General features: G+C 37.5%; 1 protein-coding gene across 7 annotated transcripts in view; it reads left to right on the top strand.

Annotated features, from left to right (window-relative positions):
• Positions 1-14,530, top strand: part of DIAPH2 (diaphanous related formin 2) — an 811,416-nt gene that overhangs the window by 594,044 nt on the left and 202,842 nt on the right. For all 7 annotated transcript variants that reach the window (XM_037908252.2, XM_037908255.2, XM_043522784.1 and 4 more), the window contains one exon: positions 7,064-7,228. In XM_037908252.2, the coding sequence (XP_037764180.1) occupies positions 7,064-7,228 (165 nt within the window). The remainder of the gene's footprint in view (positions 1-7,063; positions 7,229-14,530) is intronic.

Genomic DNA, 14,530 nt, shown 5'->3' with positions numbered 1-14,530 from the left:
CAGAGTTTCCTATAACAAGTAGCTGTGAGGAGCTATCAGAGTAACTTTGTTTTTAATTGTTATTGTAGGGATGGGGTCTTCTGGGGCCTCTGCTGGGCTTCTTTTTCCCCTTCTCCTATTGCATTGGCTGGTCAGAGGGGGAAGGAAAGATGCTCGAACTCTGATCTCTGTTCATTGCACCACTTCACATTCCCAGCCAATGTGACCAAAATTCTGATTGTTCTTTCTGTCCCACCTCAAATCTGTGGTGGAGAGAGGCAAATTACCAGATTTTTGTTTTGTTTAATTGCTGAGACAGACCTAGGGCATTGCAAATAGGTCTTATGTTTAGGTTTGAAATTGGTGAGATTCCTGATCTCTTCGGGAAGGGAGTTCTGTGAACATGGACAGGCTACTGTGAAAGCTCTGTCTCCAGCTCTTGCCAATCTTTTACTTGCTTTGATTATCCCTGTCATTCTTTCAAATATGCAATGTCAGGGTTACTGAAGATGTGGCAGCTCAGACCCAAATTGCAGAGAGATTTAGAAAACCAGGAACACGATCCTGAACTTGAAGTCGGCCTCCCCTCAAAGCTGGACCTTCAATTTTTGTTCTTTGAACTTGACTTCCCTATCCCCATTTCTGATTTATGTATTATATGATAGAAACCAATAGACCCCAAGGCAGCAGAGGTGATTTTTCCTACCACAGGCATATAGCGATTCAGAATCACACTTTGTGCTCACTGGGTGATAACTATTTTCTTATGTTTGACAGTATGCAATAGTGTGGCATGTATATCCATCAGTTGCTTAATTTAGTGAGCTTCTTCATGCCTTTGGTAAAATGCCAGCAAATGATAGTCATTTTGTAGCTTTCCAAGTATGAAGCTCATTGACCAAATGACTGAACATTTCTTTTCACCGAATATTACTAGTTTTATAGAATGACATATTCTTAATACTGAGGATTCCTCACCACGCTTTCCAACACATACTCTTCTTACATTTAATTTGCTCCTCACAACTCCTTATATATAAGGCTAAGATTTTGTCGTGGATATTTTTAGTAAAAATCATGGACGTGTCCTGGACAATAAATAAAAATTCACAGAAGCCATGACCTGTCTGTGACTTTTGCTGCTGCAGCTCCATGGTTTCCCCTGCCTCCGTGGTGGCTGGGAGCTGTGGGGTTCCCCCTGTGGAAGCTGGAAGTTTTGGGGGGGACCCCTCTTCCCATGGTGGTTGGGAACTGCAGGGTGACCATATTTCCCAAAGAGAAAATGGGACACCCCCAGCCACTCGCCCGAGGTGTCCCCCTCCCTCCACGCAAGACTGTTGTCCATCACTGGAACCCTTGGAAGGGCCCCCTCAGGAGTCTGTCACCTGTCACTGGAACCTTGCAGGGAGCCCCCTGTCGCTGCTGTCGCCTGTCTCTGGAACCCTTCCAGAGTCCTGCAGCCCCTGGAGCTGAAGCAGAGAATGTCATGGCGGTCTCTGGAAGTCACAGATTCCGTGACTTCAGTGACCTCCGTGACATAAACGTAGCCTTACTTATATATCTTTCTGTGTCTAAACACTGACTTGTTTGCCTGCGTGTTGGTCTTCCATGTCAAAGTAACAAGAGGTTTCAGAGTAGCAGCCATGTTAGTCTGTATTCGCAAAAAGAACAGGAGTACTTGTGGCACCTTAGAGACTAACCAATTTATTTGAGCATAAGCTTTCGTGAGCTACATCCGATGAAGTGAGCTGTAGTTCACGAAAGCTTATGCTCAAATAAAAAAGTAACAAGCGAATCAGACAGTACATTTAATATGGCAGCTCAACTGATTAAAAATGAACAGTTTCTCCAGAGGGAAAACACTAATGTAGCAGACACATGACATTTTAAAGTAAAAGGTCCTAGTCAGCTGAATAATCTGTTAATGGAAGCTCCACTTGCCTACCTCTTAGAGCTTTGAGAGAGAACATTCTTCTTGTTTGGCTTGTTTAACTGAATGCTTATATTTGAGGTTACTTTAGAGTTATTTGGGGAGAAGTCATGCAATGTGTAATACTATATTATCTAATAACATGCACTGGGTTTTTTTCATTTCAATTACTGAACCTTTTATTTTATTTTCTGTCTGAAGGTTAAATGTAGTTGAAAATTAGAAGGAAACAGATGGCTTTTTAAATCATCTCTTTTATTATTGTTGTTTGTTATTATTCTAGACTAAAATAATGCCACTTCAAACATTCTAATTTGGTGCTCAAAAATTCTCAAACTTTGATTTAAAAGCAGTTGCCATCTGTAGTAAGATGAAAATGAGAAAAGGAAGTAGAGTGAAGGGTGTATAAAATGCATATACTAAGCTCTTTTTCTGTGACCTAATAAAATAAAATTTTCAAAGCTTTACTGTGGATAATGTATGGAATGTTACATAGATGGTAATCAGATACTGTTGTGTTATTAGCTTGGTGGAGTATTTTCTAGCCTAAGAAATGAAACCGCTAATGAAACAAATACCCTCTTTTCCTAACATGCTCCAAAATAGAAATCATGTTCCTGTGGAACAAGTGGAATTTGTCTAAAAACCTAGCAAAATCAAGGCTGAAAATTTAGCAAAGACCGCAGCAAAGACGGCAAAATATCCATCAGCGGGGTAGCCGTGTTAGTCTGTATCCACAAAAACAATGAGGAGTCTGGTGGCACCTTAAAGACTAACAGATTTATTTGGGCATAAGCTTTTGTGTGTAAAAAAAAATCCACTTCATGGACCCAAAACATTCATGGAAGTAGTCATTTTACAGTTTGCTTAGAGTTGTAAAAGTCCTTAGCCCAGATGTTTAAAGAGGTAGCTAGGTATGCCACTTGTCTGACAGGATACTAAACATTGCAGTTGTAGGTAGGTGTATTTAACATCCTTAAACCTTACTGGAACCAGACAAAATGGATGACTGGTTGTCGTTAATTATCATCCTTGCGCTTAAGGAGACGGCATATAAACCCTACAACGGTCCTCTACAACTGAGCAATAACTCAAGTTTCCACTGCTGTCTTCCTACAGGAACACTATGCTTAAAGCTCATGCATACTTCTAGAAAGAAGATGCTTAACCTCAGTCAGTGTTCTACAATGGGAAAGTAGCATAGAGTGGAAAAGGGCACCACCCAAAAGAATTTGTGGTATAGACAAGCAGAGACACTTGCAGATAAAATTCCCTTCACTTGTTGCTTGTCAAATCATCTTCAAAATGTATAATCTTAACAGTCAAGTAGGTAAAACTTGAAAGTCAATGGCAAAAGGCAGTACATTGAAGTCAATGGCAAAACTTCCATTGACTTCAGTGGAGTCAGGTTTTAACCTCAAGGCTGTATTAGAAACAGGAGTTTGTTGAGTTATCATAACAATACTGTTATCTATAGTTTTAATAGCTTTGTATTTTCAGATTTTGCATCTCAGTTCCTTATTCTTCAAATGATGCATGCAAGTTCACTTTTTTGGTGATAACATTTTTTATTGGTTTTAAGTATTTTAGGGTAATTTATGCTTGTTGCTAATATAACACTAATTTTTGAGGGAATATAACAATGTATGTAACTTTGTAGTTCCTCACATCTTTAATGTGTTGCTTTATTTTCTGTAAGGTGATAAGTTAACTCATCGTAAAAATATGCCCTTGAAATTCCATTACAGCAACACAATGGCCAAAACATAGAGTGAGTGCTGTAGTTCCACTGCACACTTTTGGGTAGGCAGATAAAGAAAAGGCCATGAATGGGAACTCAGCAGAGCCTTGTGCAAAGAGTCAAACTTCATGGCAGGCGGTTCCATGGACCATGGCTGCTACTGAAGCACAAAGGCTGTTGTTGTGGCTGCAGAAGTGTCCCTTTTCCTGCCCACTGCATGGGAGGAAGAAGAATTCCATTCCCACAGTCCTCACACAGCTTATTTTCTTAAGGGGAGGATAGACGGAACTTGTAAAATTGTGTAGGTTAACATATATTTTTTTTCCAAGAGAAGTTTGCTGAGTAGGTTGTTCAGGACAGTGGCTCGCAGCCACTAATGTGTGTATCAGCAAAGGTAATTCAGGCTTTAATAAGAAATTCTCTAGGCTGTGTGAAACCCTCAATCCAGGAATGTGCCATTGCTGCCCACAAATGTGCTAGGCCCCGATGCATCATAAATGCCAGCCTCTTATTCGTTTGTGTATATCCTAATTTTCAGTGGAGACAGAGCTACTCCAAACCATGGCCCTATGTAAAATGAGAGTTTGTAGCCATCCAAGCTCCACTGTGGGTAGATTGTGGACAACTGAATTGGAAAGCAGTAGGCATTGCTGACATATATGTACCTAAAAAAGGTTCACAACCTCTAGTTTAGGGTTAGCATGGAAGTTTTTCCTATTTTTAAAATGTGATTAGTTCACACTACATTAAGATGCACCTTTTCCCCCATCTTACTGATTATATTTTTTTTATGTCAATGGATTTTAGAAGCTAGCAGGAAAAAACATGTAGCACTCCAAAGAGCAACCTGAACATCAAGACCTTATAAAGAAAATCTTGGGTAGTTTAAGTTGTCCTAGTCATTTTTTGCTGATAAAAATTATACATAAATGTATAGGCAGGGCACGGTGGAACATAAGCACTAGAAGCAAAAAACTCACCATAGATATCCCATTTGCTTCTTTGATGTAGGGTTTTTTATGCCCAGATTTCTGTTGTAAACAAACTTTGTGAGTGTCTCATCCACCTTGTAATCTAACAAATTTTCCTCTCTTTTTTGCTTTGTTTTGTTTTGTAGATAATAGTGATTTTATTTTTTGTTTGTTTTGGTAAGGAAACGTGCATTCTAGCATTTTGATATACTGCTTATACCTCTAAAATATCTTGTCAGTGATAGAAAAAGAGGTAGTTATGTTTCTGTTTGTACATTTGTGGAATTATTTTCTTCTGTAACACTTTATATACTGCATAACACTAAGGATTTTGAAGTTTAAAAATGTAGAAATTGCCAGGATTAGACCAAAAGAGTGTAGGTGCTCCAAGTTGGACACAGTTTATCAGTAAATCCAGTTCTTATTTCAAACCTGTGAGTGTCTCACTCATTAAGTTGTAGCAGTAATGTACATACAGCAGGAAAACATATCTTTGATGTACCAGCAAGCTTTGTAGGGAATAAACCTTCCTCGGTTATTTCCCCTCCTTCCAAAAAATATTTGCATATGATTTACAGTAAAATTTGTCTTAAAAGCCACTGAAAGTCTTCAAAGAAAGATGAAACAGAATTGATATGTTTGAGATGATTTGGAAAAATAGGTTGCCTAAAAGAGGTGGTCTCTCTTGCATGGACTTCTCCATGTTGTTCTTAGAATACTGTATTTAAGTGAGGGGTTTGATTCCCTCACTTAGTCACAAACAAGGAAAATTCAAGCAAAATATTAGAACTGTTTTCAGTAGAGCATCTTTTCACTTTGGTATTGCATTGCATGAGGCTTCTAAGATTGCATAGGCTTTTGAGGTATCACCCATACCTAAGTAAAATGGAAATGTTAAGAATAGAATTTCAGCCTGGATTCTCTTACCTTTTATTCATGGGTGTCACAACTCGATTACTTCTCTGTCGGATTGTTTGGTTTGTGGGTTGGGTGGTTTTTTTTATGTACAACACAGCAATTTCATCAACTGAAGTTCTGGGTCAGAGGAACTTGTTTAACCATGGACTAACAGTTTTAAAGGTAGTGTGTGCCTGATCTTAAAACAAACAACAAAAGAGAGAAGTGTACTGAAGCTGTTAATAACCTTTGAGGAAAACAATGGGGAAACTCTCTCTTAATTCTTCCCTTAATAACGTGTGTTAACAGTTAAATATTCTCAGATACGTTTTTCTGAAGATAGATTATATTGTGTTTACATATAAAATGACTTCCTTTCATGTGAAGTGATAGTTGTACCAAATTTCTAATGAAAACTATTGTGAAGGTCAAGTGGATCACTACTTGATTTCTAGCCCCTCTTCAGTTACTAATAAGTATGTGCAATATACTTCAGCATACAACAGACTTGTGACATTTTAAACAACTGGCAGATACTGTGCATTCTTGAGTCCTATATACATCCCTACCATTTCATTCCCAATCTGCTTTTGAGGAGAGATTGACAATTTACATTTCATGTCTAATTCTTTGTTGTTTATATCACTCATGTTTTCTATCACATCCAGGGACAGTGTGTGTTTGTTTTTTGAATCTCTAACTTCAAATGAATGAGAGTGTCTTATTGACAGCTTAAGGGTTAATTTAAAGGATCAATTTTCACTAGCTATTTTTATGTTCATTGTTGTAAATGTTGCACATTTCAAGTAGTGATTCTCAAATGTAGTCCAGCAAGCCACTTCTGCCACAGTTGTAAAGCATCTAGTCTTTCTTTAGGCAGTAATGCTTCTTTTGTTATGCTTGATGCTTCCTGCTAGTCCAGAACTCTTTGGAGTTCAAGAAGTTTTTTTTAAATCAACTAATCTTTAAAAGAAAAAAAAAGTGAAAAATCTTCACCTCTCTGCACTCTAAATTGCTACTTTGTCTTTATTTTGGGGGTATTTGGTGTAAATTCAACAGTGTTCAAAATTGGAGCTATAATAAACACATAGAAGGATGTAATCAAACCGCAAAGTGAGAGATTAGTTCAATAGGTGGATATGGGCAATTAGATGCAATTCAGTGCAAATGGATATAAAATCCTATACCCATGGAGAGCACATGGACATTACAGAGGCAAAATGGGGCTCAGCAGTCATTGCATTATGGCAAGGTTGTTTCATCTTGTATCTAATACTGTCTGGTATTACTTTTTTCAGGTAACTAAGCAGGAGGATTTTCACAATTAAATGAGAGGCCATAACAAGGGGAAGTTTGCAAACCAATGATGAAATGTTCCTGAGTACATATAATTCTGCCTCACCCCCATAAAATCAGTAAATATCAGGTTGGATTATAGAGCAATATCAATTAAATGAGAATATAATTTAACTTTTGTGCTATTTTGTTGTTTGTTTTAACACTGAGATGGTTATATTTGCATGATCTTCCTTAACACAAACTTACAGCTTTGCTAAGAGTGCCCGAGACCAGTATGAAAAGTTGTCCAACATGCATAACAACATGACCAAGTTATATGAGAATTTGGGAGAGTACTTTACCTTTGATCCCAAAGCAACAAGTATAGAGGAATTTTTTGGTGATCTGAGCAACTTCCGAACTATGTTCTTGGTAAGTAAAGACTAACAAAACAGTGATACAACATTATTGTTTTTTGTTTCAAACTTTTCAGTGTTGTTTTTCCCCCAATCGCTCATTGATAAAATAGACTGTGTTTTGATCCTATAACAGAGAATGACAGGTGTAAATCGACAGTTTAGAAACAGATTGAATTATTTTCTCATCGAGAGCTATTGATTTGAAGTCCCCTGTTCCAACCTGTTAGTTCACAATTCTTATAAAATTACATTTGGATTTGATGGTTATTTAGGTATGCATATAAAATGTTGTTCTCCCTGTTTAAAAAACAAACTGAGGAAGAAAAAAACCACCCACATTTAACACATGCGCAAAAAAACTACATGAAATTGGGCAGGTCCATGTTTGAAAAATATTAAAATAAAAAACCTGTATGGTTGTCACTGGTGACGCCGACATTTGCATCATTCTGAAATTTAGAGACTAAGCTTTTTAGTAGAATATTGCAGTTTAGCAGGCAAGAAGATAGAAACCTTCAAAATAAGCTTTCTATCTCTGAATAAAGGAATCCGCCAAAGCTCCTTTGGGTCCTAAATTCTATTATTCCCAGCCAGCCAATGTGTCTGACTCGTAATTTTTTTTTTTTAAGAAATTTTGTTTTTTCAAAATAACATGTAAGAAGGGAAGCAGGTAGGGAAAAGAGATGGACAGAACATCACACTGTGCCTCCAGGGAATAGTCAAATTGCCTTGACTTATCAATACTACTTAGCCATTTACCACACAGCTAAAGCAAATAGATCCGTATTGCCAGAAACAAGCTTTAATTCTTTAACTATCAGGATTTTCAGTATAGTAGATGCAAACTGCTCTTAAAGCATAACTTTAGTACATAATTTAATTTTTTTAAACTTTAACTACAGCACATTTTAATTATTTGTAATACAGTTAAAATTGTTCATTTTCCTAAGTCATTTATGCAATGCTGCTATAATAGGACATTACCACTAGCACATCAGTATAAAGACTGGTCATGGACAAAAGCAAGTGTAATGAGATATATCCGTGCATCTATTTTTCCTGAAATCCCATGCTAAAATTTTCAAATGTGGCAGCTTAAATTTGGGCAACTGAAATAAGTAATTCTACCCAAATAATACAATAGCTAGGGAAAAATTAGCTGATCTGGCGATTGTATTCAGATAAACAAGATTAAGCATTATGGCCAAAATCTGTCCTCAGATGTGTGTATGTAACTCCCATGAAAGTATATAGGACTTCACTGGATATTTGCCCTTGCGTTTCCTAGAAGTCACATTACAGTGGGAAATCCCATTTTTATTTTGTTTAAACCCTACTACTTAATCTTCCTTCAGACTTACTGGATATTTAGACATAGAATGTCTTTTTACTCTTCAGTGCTTAGCGGTGAATTTCTGGAAAATACATTATAACTGGTTTGGACTTTTATTCTTCAGATGTTTAAAACCAAGTGGCTAGTTTTACAAAAGCACGTGGCTTTTGCGGGGACTCTACCACTAGTGGGAAGAAAAATTTGTGATATTTGTGTTTTCAGTTGGGAGAAGAGAGAACTAAAATAAGATGTTCTAAACTCTGCCAAGAATAAAAATGTAAAAAATTGTGACCTTTCCAACTGAACTGAATATATAAAAAGAACTATTCTATAGCTTCACTAATCCAGGAGGAGCTGAAAATGTCATTAATTCATGTATAAAATGTGGTTCTTCTCTGAAGAGTAATTCTGTAAGAATCTTATTTTGGAGTTCCATGTTTTTCTCACTGATATCAAAGGTGTTCATTTTGCAAGAAAAAAGATATCTCAAATATAACCCCTATAAACTCTCCCCGTGATCATAGAGTTGAGCTGGGGTCTTTCCTTCTCAGTCATCATTTCTAGTGATAAAGACTCAGCAAGCCTCAGACTTGGCCTGCATTTACACTCGTTCTATCTCACTTCTCAAATTATGAATCCTCCTGTCTCCCCCCATAACACCTGTGGGAAACACATTTTCTTCAGTAGTTTTGCATGGATGTAACTGATTTGATGATGATGGTAATAAATGGAATAGAGTCCAGCTCACTCCATCTTGGCAACACTGGCTGTAAAATGCTAATATGGTAAGAAGCAATAATAAAAGGCATTTTTGTTCCTGAAATCAGCAGATCTGTCTGTAAATGTACCCATGTGCAGGAAGCAGATCTATTTAGTATAAAGGTGCATTTGTACACATCCATTTTTCAGAGTAATATGGCACTTTATAAAAAGAAATGACTGCAAAACTTTTGTGTCTTCAGTTGTTAATTTTATCCAGTACACTTTTTCTTTTCCTATTTTACCAGTCTGCATTAACTTAACACCATTACTAATAACGTTGCATTTATTAATGAATATTTAAAATACAGGATATGTGTATTATATTATAACTACTGTAAACAAATTTGAGAACAAGCAAAAAAAATTTTACATTTATATCTAAGGAAAGAGAGAGACTGCATAACTCATGACAAAGGTGTAAAATGAAGGGAAAGACCTCATACTTTTTTAAAAAGCCATAGTGAGTTATCATTTCTGTGTGGAAGTCACTTTAAAAGGGAATAATGAAGAGCGAAGAGACAAAAATACCAACTGAAAATAAGTCTTTGTTTCATTCAGGTTAATGACAAAGCTACTATTGACTTGATTGCAGGCTGAATTTCACCCCTCGTGCCACATCCTGCATTCTCTGCTCACCCAAAACTCCCATTGATTCTAAATTCAGGATTTAGCTTACTTTATAACAGCATTTTAGATATTTTGTAGTCTTAACCACATAGGAAATACGTATTCTGTGTTGTAATTGAAATAAAAAAGTATATTGTTTTTATTACAAATATTTGCACTGTAAAAATGATAAAAGAAATAGTATTTGTCAATTCACTTCATTCAAGTACTGTAGTGCAATCTTTGTCATGAAAGTGCAACTTACAAATGTAGATATATTTTGTTTTATAATTCAAAACACTCAAAAACAAAACAATGTAAAACTTCAGAGCCTACAAGTCCACTCAGTCCTACTTCTCGTTCAGCCAATCACGAAGACAAACAGTTTGTGTACATTTATAGGAGATAATGCTGCTCTCTTCTTATTTACAATGTCACCAGAAAGTGAGAACAGGCATTCACATGGCACTTTTGTAGCCAGCATTGCAAGGTATTTACATGCCAGATCTGCTGAACATTCGTATGCCCCTTCATGCTTCGGCCACCATTCAAAAAGACATGCTTCCATGCTGATGATGCTCATTAAAAAAAAAATGTGTTAATTAAATTTGTGACTGAACTCCTTGGGGGAGAATTGTATGTCTCCTCCTCTGTTTCACCCACATTTTGCCATATATTTCATGTTATAGCAGTCTGATGATGATCCAGCACATGTTGGTCATTTTAAGAACACTTTCCCTGCAGATTTCACAAAACGCAAAGAAGGTACCAAAGTGAGATTTCTAAAGATAACTACAGCACCACTTGATTCAAGGGTTAAGAATCTGAAGTGCCTTCCAAAATCTCAGAGGGACGAGGTATGGAGCATGCTTTCAGAAATCTTAAAAAAGCAACACTCCATTGCAGAAACTACAGAACCCTAAAAAAAGAAACTCAACCTTCTGCTGGTGGCATCTTACCCAGATAATGAAAATGAACATGCATCGCTTTGCAGTGCTTTGGATTGTTATTGAGCAGAACCCATCATCAGCATGGATGCATGTCCCCTGGAATGGTGGTTGAACCCGAAGGGACATATGAATCTTTAGTGCATGTGGCATGTAAATATCTTGCAACGCTGGCTACAAAGTGCCATGGGAATGCCTGTTCTCACTTTCAGGTGACATTGCAAACAAGAAGCAGGCAGCATTATCTCCTGCAAATGTAAACAAACTTGTTTGTATGAGCGTTTTGCTGAACAAGAAGTAGGACTGAGTGGACTTGCAGGCTCTAAAATTTTACATTGCTTTATTTTTTAATGCAGTTTTTTGTACATAATTCTGCATTTGTAAGTTCAACTTTCGCGATAGAGATTGCACTACAGTACTTGTATTTGGTGAATCGAAAAATACAATTTCTTTTATTTTTTACAGTGCAAATACTTGTAATCAAAAATAAATATAAAATGAGCACTGTACACTTTCTATTCTGTGATATAATTTAAATCAATATATTTGAAAATATAGAAAACATCCAAAAATATGTAAATAGTATTCTATTATTGTTTAACAGTGTGGTTAATTTTTTTTAATCGCTTGACAGCCCTATTTATTTATTTATCCCAATTTCACTATAATTCTTTGATTGACTTTATATACATGTGTATAATTCACACATTTGCAAATGTTTCTCCTTGAATACAAAAAATAAAAACTGTGCAGACTATTTTAATCACTTACTTTGGCAGACATTTTATACTTGCTCTGTATGCACTATGTTTCATTTAAACATGATTCTGCCCTCAAATTTGTGCACACAAATCTTTGTGAGTATTTCTAAGGCAATATTTGACCTTAACAATTTACCATAAATATGAACCTCACCTGTTTCATAATTTTATTAGACGTCCAGTGTAAAAACCAACAGTATTACATTGGAATGCTAAAGTCAGGTTTTATGGATTTTTCCTTTAAATATAATAATAAATAAAATAAATAAATAAAAACTAAAGCAATGCCTATAGGCCAACCAAAAACAGGACACTTTTGTGCTGGACACTGTACGAACATGAAGTAATAGACAATACCTGCCCCAGTGAGCTTAGGGCACTATTTTTAAAGGGAATTTGGCACCTAATGGAAGTTAGGTGCATATTCTATGTAAAAATCTGGTCCTTTAAGGATTGTCTAGAAAGACATTTAGTCCGTAGCAAATTGGGGTAAAGTTTCCATCTGGATGCTGTTCCCTTGCACTAACAGTTCCTGAGTGTACTTTGATCTACCCTGCTTTGAAATGGAAGTAGATTGAAGTGTACTAAGGAACTGCAGCATGGAGCATGGGTCATTTGAAGCTTTAAACTAGTGTAAGTGGTGGATTCTCTGTACCTTGAAGACTTTAAATCATTATTTGAGACTTCATTAACACAATGAGAGGTTAGGGATCCAGTACAGGAGTGAGTAGGGGAGATTCTGTGGCCTACAATGTGAAGGAGTTCAGACTAGATCAGGGATCACCAACCTTTGGCGTGCGCCCCACCAGGGAAAGCTGCTGGCAGGCCGGGACAGTTTGTTTATCTGCAGCGTCCACAGGTTCAGCCGATTGCAGCTCCAACTGGCCATGGATCGCTGTCCCAGGCCGATGGCGCCTGCGGGAAGCAGCACGGGCCGAGGGATGTGCTGGCCACCTTCCCGCAGCCCCCATTGGCCTGGGACAGCAAACTGTGGCCAGTGGGAGATGCAATCGGCCGAACCTGCGGACGCTGCAGGTAAACAAACTGTCCTGGCCCACCAGCTGATTTCCCTGGTGGGTTGCATGCCAAAGGTTGCCAATCCCTGGACTAGATGATCATGATGATTCCTTCTGACCTTAAAGTCTACGAGTCTATGAACTGTTTGTGTGTGGCAGCAGAGTCCAGATGGACACTTAGTGTGCAGCATGCTAATACAGGATAGATTTACACCCCAATTTGCTGCAAACTGTGTATGTCTCTATAGACAAGCCCTAAGTCTAAAGAGAGATGAAGATTAGGGAGGAAAGGATGTAACACAAGCAGAATTAACATTGATAGTTAACTAACATCATGTTAGTTTCATGATTTTTTGGGATGTGGGGCTTGGAGAGCTTGTTGTTTAAATCCTTTGATGGGATTGTATTGGAAGAGAATTAGCTAAATGGAAAGAAAAAGAAAAAGAGAGGGGCCATAAAAGGGAGGGAGGATAGGGCAAGTGAGAGAAGGCAAGGACGGGATCATGGAGGAGAGGTGCAGAAAGGCTGAGGTGAAGAGACTGGATGGAAGGGGGTTGGAGTAAACAGCCAATCTGCACAGGAGAGAGAATCACAGAAATGCATGGCTGGAAGGGACCTCAAGGTCATCTAGTCCGTCCCCCGTACTGAGGCAGGATTAAGAATACCTAAACCATCTCTGACAGGCATTTGTGTAACCTTTTCTTAAAAGCCTGTAATGACAGCAATTTCACCACTCCTTTAATATCCTGTTTTAATTCTTAACTATTTTTATAGTTAGATTTTTTTTTCCTGATATCTACCCTAAATCTCCCTGGCTGCAAACCTAGCTGATTTCTTCTTGTTCTACCCTCATTGGGCATGGAGAACAATTGATCACCATCCTCTTTATAACAATATTTTACATATTTGAAGTCTGTTACTGTTCCCCCTCAGCTTTCTCCTCTAGACTAAACATGCCCAGTTCTTTCAACGTTTCCTCATGTGTAATACTTTCTAAACCTCTTTTGTTGTTGTTGTTCTTGGTTTCCTCTGGGTTCTTTCCAGGTTATTCACATCTTTCTTAAAGTGAAGAGTCTGAAACTGGACACAGTACAACATCTGAGGCTTCACTAGTGCCACGTCGAGAAAAAATTAGTTCTTGTCCCTTACATGCAACACTCGTGTTAGTACATCCCAGAATGACATTTGTTCTTTTTTGCAACAGCATAATGTTGTTGACTTATATTCAATTTGTGTCCCTCCCCACTCTGAACTCTAGGATACAGATGTGGGGACCCTCATGAAAGACCCCCAAGCTTATTTCTACTCGCTTAGGTTAAAAACTTCCCCAAGGCACAAATCCTTCCTTGTCCTTGATGGGTAATGCTGCCACCACCAAGTGAGTTAGACAAAGATTCAGGAAAAAGACCACTTCGAGTTCCTGTTCCCTAAAATATCCCCCCAAACCTCTTCACCCCCTTTCCTGGGGAGGCTTGAGAATAATATACCAACCAAATAGGTAAACCAGATTCTTAAAAAACAGAACTTTATTATAAAGAAAAAAAATTAAAAGAAGCACCTCTGTAAAATCAGGATGGAAGGTAACTTTACAGGGTAATTAGATTCAAAACACAGAGGAGTCCCCTCTAGGAAAAACTTTAAAGTTACAAAAAAAAGTGATAAACCTCCCTCTAAGCATTGGGAAAATTCATAAGCTAAAAACAAAAGATAATCTAATGCGCCTTGCCTTATTTACTTACTCTTTTTGCAATATTGAGACTCATTTTAGGATGATTTTAGGAGGAGGAGTTTTCTGACCTGATGTTTCTCTGCTTCCCCAGAGAACACACACAACAAAAAACTCAAACAAAGCCTTTCTCCCCTCCCCCCAGATTTGAAAGTATCCTCTTT

This window comes from Chelonia mydas, chromosome 9 (assembly GCF_015237465.2).
Source record: "Chelonia mydas isolate rCheMyd1 chromosome 9, rCheMyd1.pri.v2, whole genome shotgun sequence".
NCBI lineage: Eukaryota > Metazoa > Chordata > Testudines > Cheloniidae > Chelonia > Chelonia mydas.
The sequence above is the reverse complement of the archived record's forward strand: the minus strand, read 5'-3'. Positions and strand labels throughout refer to the sequence as shown.